The 13,871-nt window shown below is 42.4% G+C and overlaps 1 protein-coding gene and 1 long non-coding RNA gene across 2 annotated transcripts in view; one reads left to right on the forward strand and one right to left on the reverse strand.

The window, feature by feature from the left end:
• Positions 1 to 5,622, reverse strand: part of LOC113464571 (uncharacterized) — a 62,608-nt gene extending 56,986 nt beyond the window's left edge. Inside the window, exons 1-2 of the long non-coding RNA XR_003389416.1 lie at positions 4,372 to 5,622; positions 3,421 to 3,619 (exon numbers count right to left, since the gene is read on the reverse strand). This is a non-coding gene — a long non-coding RNA (uncharacterized LOC113464571). The remainder of the gene's footprint in view (positions 1 to 3,420; positions 3,620 to 4,371) is intronic.
• Positions 5,623 to 5,628: 6 nt separating this feature from the next.
• Hasp (Hig-anchoring scaffold protein) lies at positions 5,629 to 13,536 on the forward strand. The gene is made up of 5 exons (XM_018027619.2): positions 5,629 to 6,861; positions 7,259 to 7,389; positions 8,565 to 8,805; positions 9,343 to 10,144; positions 10,497 to 13,536. The coding sequence occupies exons 1-5, from the start codon at positions 6,063 to 6,065 to the stop codon at positions 11,935 to 11,937; spliced, it is 3,414 nt and encodes a 1,137-aa protein (XP_017883108.1). The 5' UTR covers positions 5,629 to 6,062; the 3' UTR covers positions 11,938 to 13,536.
• Positions 13,537 to 13,871: the final 335 nt, after the last annotated feature.

Below are 13,871 nucleotides of genomic sequence, written 5' to 3' on the forward strand. Positions count from 1 at the left end.
GTTCAAATCCTTTTTAAAATAAAGATTACTGTTAGTGATCAGTCTATGATAAATTATACGGTTTAGAGGATTAATCCTCAATTTAAAATAAAATTAGGAGTTCGGAATGAAAAATCGTCAATATCATAATATCATTGATATTGACGATTTTGATATTATATCAAGTATCGGAGTGAAGCCGTCTTGTTCTCACGCACACATGTATGACGCACACTCATGACGCTCGGCCAACCCGGCACGACGCACGATGCACGATCAGTTTACACGATGTGATTCAGCTCGCCGACTCGCCCGAGCGGCTCGATGCGACCGAGTAGCTCGAGCATTTTGATGTATCGAGTTATCGCCCGGACTCGCCTGGTCTTTTGCCAGCTCGACCCGAACTCGGTTTTTCGGGTACTCGCACATCTCTAGTTCGAATTATGTTTGGGCTGAACACGACTGGACCTGGAGAACGCCCTTAATTAAGTACAGTCGTCTGAAGCAAATGGATTCTTGTTTCTCGAGGTTGAAAAAAGAGGCTAAGATTAATAAAAAAAAACCTGAGGACATACAGTAGAAAGCAAAGATATGCTTTCGCTTCTGGATTGCATGCACATCCACATGGCATGCTTAAAAGAATAAAAAATTTTATCGGCTGAACAATCCTTCGCGTTTGAATTAATTAATTTTCCTAATTCCGTTCGAATATCCAATGTCTCGGATACGACATAACGAAGAAGAAACGTCATCCATTTGAATAAACGCAGTTTTAATCAGCGAATTCTTAGTATTTTCTTACAGTAGGTAGAACGTCTTTCCAATGTTTTCCAGAACAATAGATGTTCTATTATTATAGACCAGGGCTTCTTAAACTATGGGTCGCGACCCCAAATGGGGTCGCGTAGCAAAATTTTGACGACTGTAATGGTAACTCGCAATCATAAATGGGGTCGTGAATGACAAAAGTTTAAGAAGCCCTGTTATAAACGACCAACAACCAATTTTGTATTACTATGAAACATTAATTTTCAGCCTAACGCACTAAACCTTGTATCAGCATTAACCAGCATCAGGCCAGATGAGGTCGTACGAAAAGGTAGCAACATCAGCGACAGAATTTCCTCCAAGCAGCTCGTTGTCAGGTCAGCTGCATCGACGCCACAATTAACTTGATAACGATGACATTATTGGCTCCGGAGTGTGCTTATTACCCGCAAGACTCGGCCATTAAAGCGTGCGAATCTCCGGCCACTATCTCGGTGCCGCGTTACACACACACACGGATACACATTTCCCGAGCCGCTCTTCCCGTTAGTCGTTAGAGGTGCACTCGGCCGCAGATGCGGCACGCACGCCGCGTCTCGACGTCACCCGTAATCCTTTCCCGACACCGGTAATGGCCGGAATCGTGAATTCAATTGCCTCTGAATTGGATGCAGTCGCGAAAGAGCCGGGCCGACGGCTTAAGGCACGTACGAGCGTGAAAGCTCGTACCTACGCCGCTCCGTATGCAGCGGACGGACAAAAGGAGAGGCAGTGATTGCAGCGGAAGAGATATTCCGAGTAGGTACGCGACGAAGCGTTCGCTTCGTTCTTCATCGCACTCGGGGAACGGGGGTGGAAATTCGAGTGCAATTCAGAAATGGCCATGCGCCTCTTGCCAGTGGGAGTTTCGAGGGTTGTCAGGATGAGTTTTAGTGGAACTGTTGATTCAATCAGAGACGTAGAGTACGTTACGTTTGTTATGCTTGGAAAGTACTGAGTATCTACTGTGGTTGCAGGGATGATTGAATGGAATAAACTCTCCACAATTAAATCGTTCTAAAAATATAACTTACTATATGTAAATAAGTACCACTTTTATTTTTAGACTTTGTTAATCGGCATCGACTAATTCTAAGTAATGATAAGTGATGATGCTGGTTCATTAAAGAGTATTTCTTTAAATTGGATAATGTTTACAGAAATTATATTGGAATTGTCAAAGCAAATGATTCATGGCCAGGGATGCAAATTGACAAATAGCTACTACAGAGTGCAATATTTCAAAACGTTTTATCACGACGGGTTCTGTCATGCAGAATGTAGGTAGTGCAATAGCTGGATGTAGGTTACCAATTGACTGCATTGAAGTCCCATTCACGGGACGTCTATAGTGAATAGAGTGATTAGAGTGAATCTAAGAGCCTCGCCACCCACTTAAGTTAGCGTCTGTAAGATCAGTCACGCAATTCTTCCATTTAACCCCCTAAAGAAAATATTCCATCTCCCTTTAATCGCTCTTATCCCTCGTAAACGTTAAAATAAATCTATGTGCATACACATTCAATGGCAACGTTCGAAGTCTAGCGGAGTCCAGGTTGTAAGACGGTTCTGTCTATTTAGTTCACAATGTACGAGTCAACTTACGCAATTTCCATCAATCACTGAAGACTTACGAGCGTTCGAATGTCGTATTGCTTCAATCTGACTGAGCCGATCGATATGCAAGTACTCGCATGCCCGACGTTACTAAAGGGAAAGAGCGAAGGGGAAGAAGAGATCGTGCAGCATTAAACGTTATCAACCGCGCGTTTTGTTTCAATCGAGGTTGGAGATAAATTAAAAAAGATAACGTGATATAACGTGGGCACGTAGCTGTAAGCTGACACCGTGGGCTCGTCGTTCTCTCAGACCGTGAGACGGCCGTACCGCCCACTGCGAGACAAAAACGACGAATGGTTCTTCATTTGATGAAACAAGTAGAACAAAACTGGTTTCGCGGAGAATCCCATGTCACGAGCCGCGTTTCGTTTATTTAATAAGGGACGCTGATTCGCCTATTCACGCTTCGATCATTTCTTACCGAGTCATTACACGAAGAATGAACATTCTATACCATCACTTATAGAAGCTTAATATGTAATTACAAACTTTCTTGTTGTCGAGGAATTTCTAATTAAGCAACGGTTCAGGTTGTTTGCCGAGTGACCGGTTCTGTGGCTATTTTTTTTTTTTTCGGACATACCGTAATTTAAATTTTTATCGGTATTACTTAAGAAATTAATGAACCATTGGCTTCGATAGGAACGCGATTGGACACGCATCGAAACACGTTATGGCCGAGCTACGGGAAGTGTCAAATATCGACGATTTGATAATTGGACAGAAACGAATAAAGATGATGATGAGTTGTAATTGAGAGGAAATGAATATGCACAATGGTCGTCAAAAAAATATAACATGCATATTCAAATATTCATCTCCTGTTCGAAATAAAAGTAGAAAGTCACGATGAATAGTAAGATACTTTACGAAATATTTCTCTTTTAGAGATCGACTTCAAAAAGACGTGCAAAACTTAAATTCAAGTGAGCATTCTGCGTGTCGTATCAAAGTTTCTAAAAGATTTATGACATTAATGTAACATGAAAAGTAGAAGTGTTGAGCGTCACTGACTTCTCATGTCCACAGTCGAAGGATCTGCAGAGATGCCAGAGGGATGTCACTGAGCGAGCTATCCTCCCGTCTTTCAGCCACTCCCATTCCCAGCTACCGGGTTACTACCACTCCGTCAATCTCGTCTCGACAGTTGCGTTCAAACAAGGATATACACACCCGCCAATGAATAACCCGCAAGTCGTTGTTCACCCTGTCACTGAAAAGGAAAAGTTGCATCGTTTGTATCCCATGACATGGCAAACCGCGATCAGCTTCGAGTTACTCGAATTGAGTATTAGTTTTGCGAACCGATTGTATCTTTCAATACAATTTCCTGTACAGTCAAAATAAATCTCAATTATGAACTATAAATTATAATCTGAATTAAATATTCCCTTATCGTTTAATGCCGCGTTAATCAAAGCTGAGAAAGTGACGTTTAATTAACGATTAGGCAACATCGGTCGCCAATTAAACGCACAAAATATTCTATTTTCGCTACCCTTGCACGAAACTTTTTATCAACAATTGTGACCTATATGTCTGTAAACAGCCCCTTTAAATCATCCCTTCGCGTCGATACGCTTCAATTAATATGTAACCCATAAAAACACGGCGAAACGGAGTTAAAAAAACACGGCGAAACGGAGTTAAAAAAACACGAAGAGACTCTGTTATTTTCCGCGGCAGAACAGGAGAACTTCACTGAAGGATCGGTATGATTCAATCATCCGCGAGAAGGCCGTCCCCAGCTAGACTGTCTCATTTGAATAAGACAAATGAAGACATCCGGGAGACACACAAGCGAGAACGATGAAGTTGATAGGAGAGATTGGTCCTGGGATCACCTACAGGGCGCGCGAGAGACATCGAATCGCACCGATTGATTACGATCGTTACGAAGACAATGGCGGACACGAACTAACTTTAACGACGACGGGTCTAACTTAGGAAACGAGGATTACCTACCTGGCTCGAATACAGCGAACTGCTTCGGCGTAGTCGTGGCTAACAAGCACCGTTGCATTGAGTTTTGTCCGTTGAAAACTGATCCCCTGGCTACTGCCCACGTCTCTCGAGCGCACCTTTCATTATTTCACGGGGTACCGCATGCGCGATTTAAACGCGCTGCGTTTTATCATGCAAATCGTACTACGATCGAACAGAGGGATTACCAATTTTCAGGAAATTCTAACCGAAGTCACGCGAGAACATCTTATTCTTAATCCCATCTTCATTTACAAACGGTTACATTAAGTAGTTGAGTTCAATTTGATTAAACGGCGTTGCAAGAGCAGGGAAAATCGTGGTTGCAGGCGACTGTCCAGTTAAATTGGTTATAGGATGATGTGTTAACGGGCTAGAAAGTGGCTGCAGGTGTTGCCGACTTTCGTGACTGAGCACGCTTATGGGAAGTGTTCGGTTTTCGCGTGCGGAGCGGATAACTGCAAAAAGGCAACGCTTCCTCGAGAGGGCTGCGAAAATATCTGTAATCGAGAAGACTCCGGCGGCTGCTTAAAACTACTAGTGGAGAACAGCTTCCTGAAAACGATCGCGAATTGTTACCGAGTTACCGTTTCCTGTGAACTTTCTATCGAAACGAGACTGAATCCAGAATACTGTCGTATGTATATTATTTCGATAATTCTATTCCGGAGAAACGAACGCTGCTATTGCACGAAGAACGAAACACCGTTTCAGTTATCTTCATCATTCCACCTACCTTTTGAATAAAATTTTCATACGAAATGATAATGTTCGAGTTTCAAAGGAGAAAATATATTTTGCATAAAATTCTACGAAAGCATCCAGATAATTTCTTTTCAATAATCAAAGTATAAATACTGTGACTGTTTCCAATCAACTAATTGGATTTGCATTATCCATTCAACCACGAGATACAATCAGAGATGTACAAGAACGACGAGGGGGTGAAGATTTGTCTTGATTAGAGGGAAGTAGATTCGATACGTTTCAGACGTTTCACTGAATGAATCGCGTTACCAATTGTTAACGTTCATAAAACCGTAACGCGGCCGTATCCACCCCCTTGCGGCGCGAAAGGGGTTGAAAGTAGAGGGTGGTGGCGGATGTAACGCGCGTTCTGCGCAACTCCGACGCTTTATCCCTGTCCCTCGCCATCTGCTGGAAGCTGGACGAGTGAGGAGATGTATTGAACAGGCTGAATGCGCGTGCAGAGATGCGCGAGTATCCGCGAATTCCCGGCAGCACGGGGCCGCAGTCCGCACAATAAAGAAAAAAATTGCCACGGAGTTAGGGGAACAGAGAAGCGGCGCGCGCGGAGACGGAGAGAGAGACACACGCCATCCTAATCCTCCTGGACGCCGAAGAGGCAGACTCGATTAATAGTCACGGTCGCGAGAGAAACGACGTCGTCCTCGCGCCGCGTTCCGCCTCGGGACGAGACTGCTGCTCTAAGCGGAGCTTCCGGAACGGAGGACCGTTCAATGGACCACTGCCGCGTCTGGTGATTACCTACTATAGAAACGTTTTTGCGATTCGTGCCAGTATCCCGGTACCAATCGTTTGGCCAACGTCGTCCGCGTTGCTCCTACGAACGTCGAGCGGTGCGTCGCGTCGTGACGTGAAACGTGTGCGTGCGTTCGAATTGACAAGTTGCGAGACCGCGCGAAACAAACATGAGACCCGGCGCGTTTCTTCTGTTGCACATTCTGCTGTTATGCATCTTTTTCTTCGCGTCCGAGGCTAGGCTCGGTCAACAAGTCGCCGCCGATGACGACGACGATGACGACGACGATTGGGACGAAGACGACGACGAAGACGACGACGTTGACGATCAGACTTATCAAATGAAACCGGAGATAGATGACGACGGACGGATTTATAAGAACCCGCGTAACTCGCCGTCGGCGATGTGCCCGCGGGACGAGGCACAAGCGTTACTCATCGGGCAGAAGTGTCTGCGGAAATGTTCCACGGATGAGGATTGCAAGAGCAAGAAGAAGAAATGTAGATGCGACGGTATCTGCGGGATGTCTTGCATCAAGCCTGAGAGGGAATGCCCGACGCTCCCCACAATACAGCACGGCGTGATGACTGTGACCGGAAGATACTTCGGTGATCGGGCACGTTACACCTGCGATCCCGATTACTTCACCGTCGGTCTGACCGAGCGAACATGCAGAGCCGACGGCAACTGGTCCGGCACGTCACCGTCCTGCAAGAAGGATCCGACTTCCTTCTGTTCACAGCCGCCGAAAGTGAAAAACGCGCGGCACAACGCACTCGTCGAGCAAACGACCTTCGACCTGGACAGTGACGTCCAGTACTTCTGTGATTACGGTTACACGACCTCCGGCATCAAGAAGGCGAGGTGCTTGTTGATGAATAAACTTGCCAGCTGGTTTGGTCCTGATATTACCTGCGAACCGCAGGACTGCGGTGCTCCCGCGGATATCGCAAACGGCTGGCATGCTGGTGCGTAATTAATTCGTAAAAATACGCGTACAGTTCGTTAACATAGCAATCATTACAACTTGTGCTTTTCATTTTATTTTATTTACAATCTGTATATTTCTGATCTACCTGAATCTACCATCAGGCAAATCTATAGGAACCAAATTTTTCTTAAATATTATTAATTTGCTTAAAATATAAATTCACTTATTCCTCCACCATATCATATTCTTACTTATGTTAGATATATTCAAACCACTTTATTTATTTATCTTGTTTTACATAATTGGAAAATAGAGCTACGCTAGTTTCATTGTGCTTCATTCATGCAATGTTTCATGCAATCGTGTTTACTTCATGAAACTTTTAATGCAATCACTAAGGTACTAAGATAGAACGGCAATTTTCTTTGTTCTAGGCGAATGTTACACGTACAATTGCCGCGTGTCGTATCACTGTGCGGACGGTTACGAGCTAGTTGGGAAAGCGGAGAAGTTGTGCTTGGCAAATGGCACATGGATTCCTAAAGAATCGCCACAATGTGTCCAAGTAAGCGTAACCATATGTAACGACACGTAAACCCACGCTTAACGACACATAAACGTTTCATTGTCTTCCAGACCCTTTTTCTTTATATCCCTTCTCTTATGTACACATACAGAACATTGCATGTCATAAAACCTAACAAGTTATTTCCCTTGAAACCGAAAAACCAGTAGCAATATTTGCGTCACTGAAGGGGACAGCAAAACTAAACATATATATAAAAATATAATAACAAATTTTCAAAATCGTTTTTGACGACTAGCAAAACGAAGACTTTTTATGGAACTCTATAGTTCTTTCGAATTCTCATGAAAGCATGAAACCGTTGCTCTATTCTAAATAATTAATTAATTACGGTTTTCATTCAAGTTGGAACAATTCGATTGTCGATATCTGCATTAATATGATAGAAAATAAGTTTATTATATAATACTTTAAATTTCACTAAATTGATAAAACAATGTACTGGGGATAAGCACTATGTATTTATACATATATGCATGTTAATCATTGTATTTATATGTATAATATTGATTTGTGTTAATCAGTGTATGTCATTCTGTTGAAGCATGTATGTAGATGCAAATGGCACTGCTCGTATAATATAATCGTTAGCGATTGAACGCAAACTCATGTTGCAATCATTCAATGAGGACTGACGCAGTTCATACAGGCACATCCTGTCATAATAACTATCAACCACAACTCGTACAAAGTCATTATCGGATGATGGGAAATTTATGCTTTGCCTATGTTTTATCTCTGTACCATTATTTATATTATTATATTAAGAAAAGTATTTATTATTCATATTAATAATTATAATATATTTTAATAATAAAATTTTCAAATAGAACATTTTGCAGTAAAATTGTGTTATATTACATAAATGTCATTCTTGCCATATGAAATTTCAAACATTCAGTTTCATTCGCGTCTCACATATTAAACATAATACTGGGAGCATACAAAAATAGTAGTTAACGTTAGAAAATCGTTTATTTTTTCTAAAATACGTATTCATAAAATATTGTACGTTATATGCATGAGTTCTCATATTTTAAATAGATGAATGTATGTGTATTTTACTAACAATAAGTAGAAACATTTCTTTAAAAATGTATTGTAGATCTAAGTTTCTAAATGAGTTGATCGTTGAATCATTGTTCTTTAATTAGCTTACAACAGTGGAATGCCCGAAACCAGAGAATCCAGTGAACGGTACGGCCGTATACACTTCGTACGCGTACAATTCCATCGTCTCGTACGAGTGCAGGTACGGGTACACGGTGGTCGGCGCGGCGACTAGACGTTGCGGCGCTGATAGAAAATGGACAGGGAAGGCACCTATCTGCCAAGAGATTGACTGCGGTTCACCCGGCGTTCTGTACAACGGCTGGATCGAGAACATCGAGCGTGGTGAGTGCGGCAATGAATTTCTGACAAAAATAGATAAAATGAAAAGTCCAGAACAAACGTGACTCACGTCCAAAACACGAAGTTTTCGAATACACAATTTGATGATTTAACCTTCCGTCTGTATATTGGGTCGAAAACGACCCAGGCTATTTTTCATGCTCCTCATATTTTTGTCTGAATTTCATTTTGTTTGGAAAAAATAGGATAACGACCTTAAAAGAGTACACAGAAAACTGGAACATATGAAAATTAATTTCATTTCGATATGATTTGACAGACAGACATGAGTTAATCGAAGAAAGTAGTTGTAGTATAGTTTAAAGTAACGTTTATGGCAATATTTGTTAATTTAGTAGATTAGTAGAATAGATTAGAATTAAGGGGGAAATTATTTTATATAATACTGATTGAAAAATGTAACACATTGCCATATCAGTATTGTCATATAAAATTTTTCGATCGTTCTGTATAAACGGAATGTTACATACATGTTTTGCTCCTACTGAAATCCATATATTCCGATCTAAATTTGAGCAGGAACGGGGCTGGGGACGAGCATAATATTTCGATGCAACGATCACATGAAGCTCGAGGGTAACACGTCGTCGGTCTGTCAGATCGACGGTAAGTGGCGTTACCCTTTGCCGCAATGTCTCGCGCCGTGCGTAGTGCCCCAGATAGAGAACGGCAACATCACGGTAGCTAGTCACGACCGGGATCACATTAACAACGTGACCGTGGTTGAGCACGGCGAACGATTGCTGGTTTACTGCGAGGAGAACTATGAGTTCGCTGCGAACAGCACGCCGGTGACTTGTAACAATGGCACGTGGTCCATAGTGCCGAGTTGTTCGCCAGCTAGATGCAAAGTGCTACCCAAGCCCCCGAGGGACGGTATGGTGATCGCACCCAAGACCGATCACGGCATGAAGGCGATATTCAAGTGTAAGGACGGGTTCGAGTTGGTCGGTGGTGGGCCGTTGAACGCGTCAAAGTCCGTCGAGTGCCAATACGGAAATTGGATCGGCGACATTCCGCATTGCGTTCAAGTCTACTGTCCGTTCCCCGGTTTCCTCGAGAACGGGAAGGTCTTTCTGATAGGAAACATGGGAGTCTACGATTACAGACCCTACGTGAAGAAGGTTGTGAATAACAAGCAGATCATGTACGACTGCGATAAAGGATACGTGCTGGACGAAGGTCCGACCGGTGCAACCTGCATCAGAGGAAACTGGAGTCCTAAGGAGCTGCCGAAGTGTATCCCTGGACAACATCCTAGGCTCAGATGGAGCAGGCGGCGGAGATCTGTGAATGAAGAGGATATTACGATGAATTATAGGTAAGTCGTTTTCTATTCACAATACTTTCCTTTTTACTCACGAATCGAGCTCGATCGAATGTAGCTCGATTTTTCTAAAATTTAGTAAATCTCACATAGTCATTTTAATTCAACAATTAATTTATAAATTTAAACTTACAATGAAACCAAATATTAGAATTCAACTTCTATTGACATTTCATCCTTAATAATGTATCCATAATCAGAATTCCATTTTTACTTCAAGATAAAAAATATGAATATAATTTAATTGAAAAAATCATAGGTTTTCCGAAAGAATTATCTTTATTGCGACCTTTTTAAGCATTTCTACACATCATATCAAGAGAGGGCGGATCAATTCTTTTTACAGAAAATTCATTGAGTTCTTCCGCAAAATCGGCAAGAAGTTACTCCACCTGGAGATGAACAAGGTTAAGGAGCATTCGAAGCATAAACTCGAGGCGAAGAATTCCAATTCCAGTCACCACAATGGCACAGAGGCTCTGACGTGGAAGAAGCATATGGGACATGGGAACAGATCCCGACTTCGCGAGGAGAAGATCCTTAAAATCGTGTATCGAAAGCTACAGCGCATGGAAGCCAGGCATTCGAGCAACTCCACCAATGGCAGCATGCACGATCTCCTTAACGCCATGAGTAAAAACTTCTTCCACGTGGACCTGTCCGAATCGCGGAAGAACAACTCAAGTCGAGGTCGTACAGACTTCGAGATTCGGAACCAACGTGAGTTCATCAAGCTGAAGCGTGAGTTCGAAAGGATCATGCGATTCTACAACAAATCGATGCGCTGGAACGAGAAACAGAACCGCAAGGACTCGAAGAAGAAAGGGCAGTCGCACGGCGATAAGGGGAAAAAGTCGAAGGACAAGAAGAAGCACCGCAAGAATTATTATAAAGGATTCTACGAGTTCGTGAACAGTTACGTGACCGAGAAACTGTCGATGTTGGAAGCTCGAAACGCCACTGAAGAACTGATGAAGAATATGAAGATCGATAAGTTCACCGTGCGAAACGGGACCACGTTCACCGTAGCCGAGATGTACGCGTTCTTCAAACATATCATAGAGGCTAAACTGAATAGTACTGAACAGGAGGCGACAGAGACTTCGTCGATCGCTTCCCCTACTTTTGCACCGAGCGTAACCACTGTCGTCATTGGTAACGATAGTAGCACGGTGATGACATCATTATCGAGCACGTCGACGACGAGCAGTACGACGACCACGACGACCACGACGGCGCCCAAGAAGATCGAGTTGCACGGGAATCTATCCTCGACGGTGGCCAGTAACGAACCGTCGATGCTGGACAACGAGATCCCAGCCAAAGACAGCGTGCCGAAACATCGCAGTAAGCGAATACGGAACGCGTCCGAGGACAACGGCGGTCCATCGAGGCAGAAAAGGAGACTGCTGTCTATAAAGGGAACACAAGTGGCGGCATTTACCAACATGAAGATCCCCGAGGTGCCGCCGACGCCTTCCTCGTCGCGGCACAACAAGAAGCAGAAAAACTCGAGGGGGACCAGGGCCTACGACGACGAGAAGGCTAGGATGTACACTCTCAAAGAGCTGGAGGCCCAGCAGCAGAGTCGCTCGAAACGATTCCTGTCACCGTCCGAGCTGGATAATCAAATATTTCTAAAAAACTTGTATCTGCATGCGTACGAGGACGAATATCGGTCGAACGTGAAACGATCGATCGTTCAGGAGAATCAGACGAACGATCAAGAGCAACCGGCCGTCTACAGAAGGCGTAAGGGCAACCTCGACGCCTACGAAATCAAGTGAACGATACGAACGGGATTTAATTGTGTTGTGATAACTGTCGACGGGAATTATACTGAAATCATTAATACGGAAATATCAATCGATTTTAGGCGAATATACACCATTATACGATAGGATTATTAATCGTTGTCCTTCGTCGATGCGCATTGTAAGACGTGTATCGCGCTTTTTTCAATGAATCAAATCTTTTTCCATTTGCGAATCTTGGTAAGAGAAAGTAAGAACCGGGATAATCAATCGTCGGATTGTTATGACATTTAATCGTCGTCGCGGTGTGAGCTGATAGAAGTGTTAGAAATTTGTTCCACTTATCTTCGTGCATTCGTTTCTCGTTGTGATAGTTGATGGTTACTTGGGAAGTGAATGATTACTCGATGTTTTACCCAGAAACGTGGGAGGAGTTATATACGTAGTGCGTAGCTAACCCCGGTGCAGTTGAAATCGTCGATCAGCTGGGAGAGTTGAAAATTTATCACAGGGTCATCGATTGACGTTTAAGACTGATCAACTTCGAATTTTTAATATGACTTATAGGCTTCCTTGACTTTTTCCTGTCTAATAGGAGAATTACGGGAGTTGAATGTTTAACAAGATGTTAATTGAAAACGTTTGATGAAATTTCATTGCTTTCATTGGTCTGTGATACTTCGTAAAAGCACTTGTTTCATAGCATAAGACGTATAGTGATAATTAATGGAGCAAGAATAAAAAATCAAAATGGGGTACGGTTCGACTGCAAGGGGTGTCAGGTTTTAGATGATAGCGATCGCTGCACGTAGGAAGATAATAATTGCCATCGTGCGACAGCGCGTTTTAGTTTTTCGCCGTAGCCAGCTCGCATCGCATAAAAGTATTTTAAGCTCTTCGAGAAATCGTATTAGTAGAGGATACGTTAACGTATTTTAAGTGTGTCGTGGGAAACGCAACCAAAACGCAGAACATAAAAATGAAAAAAAAAAAAAACGTTATAAATATATATTGAAAATAATGAAAAACGAACACGTTCGGAACTTGTTCGATCAAACGATCTTCCGTTAAATGAATCGGTTAAGTTTTCTCGAACCGCGAGGCTGTGTTTGTTAAACTGTCGTATCGATTAAAGGAGTATGTATCTAGGTTTTTTAACTGTTATTATCGAAAAGAACCCATTGCAACGTTGTATATACTATACATTCACGTTGATTTCGCGTCTCCCCTCGGTTTGATATGTCAAAACGATAAAAGGATGCATTACACATATTATATATACACAGTCGTATCAATACTCCCGTCCTCGTCTCTACGTAATTAATTTTTACTTGCGAACGTACACACACACACGCGAAACATTTGTATCGATCGGACTGATCGGCACTTACGCCACGAACACGTTGATAATCAAATCACACACACACACACACACGAACCATACAAACATGTACGCACGGATACTCGTGCATTTTTATGAACGACAAGCCATTGGTCAAGTATCATTAGTGAATAATAAGTATTATGATACGAACAGTAACTAGGAATGTGTACATTATTACTTACATATATCCCATTTGTTAATTCATTCGCGTCTCATGAAATTATACATATAAAAACTTCTTCTCTTTATATGCAGAAAGACTTCAATACATAGAGAGAATGATCTCAGTTCTGAAATTCTGTGGTGGAAAAAAATCCAACAATTTTACCCAACCTTCCTCTGTTTTATTTTTATCAAACCCGAGCTACATTCAAATGCCTATCATCAATCACTTAGTATTTAATACCTGCAAAATTTACAAGCTGCTGAACCGCTATTCCTCTTGAAAAATATCACGGATAAAAGTCGTCCAATTAAGTCGGCAAATCAGCCACACAAATGATGCTCACGATCGAAGATTTCTTCTGCCAGCAATCATCGAATCACTCGTTCCTTCCATATATTAATTTCAGCGAACAATTTC

This window comes from Ceratina calcarata, unplaced genomic scaffold (assembly GCF_001652005.2).
Source record: "Ceratina calcarata isolate Rehan_Ccalc_2016 unplaced genomic scaffold, ASM165200v1 scaffold428.2, whole genome shotgun sequence".
Taxonomy (NCBI): domain Eukaryota; kingdom Metazoa; phylum Arthropoda; class Insecta; order Hymenoptera; family Apidae; genus Ceratina; species Ceratina calcarata.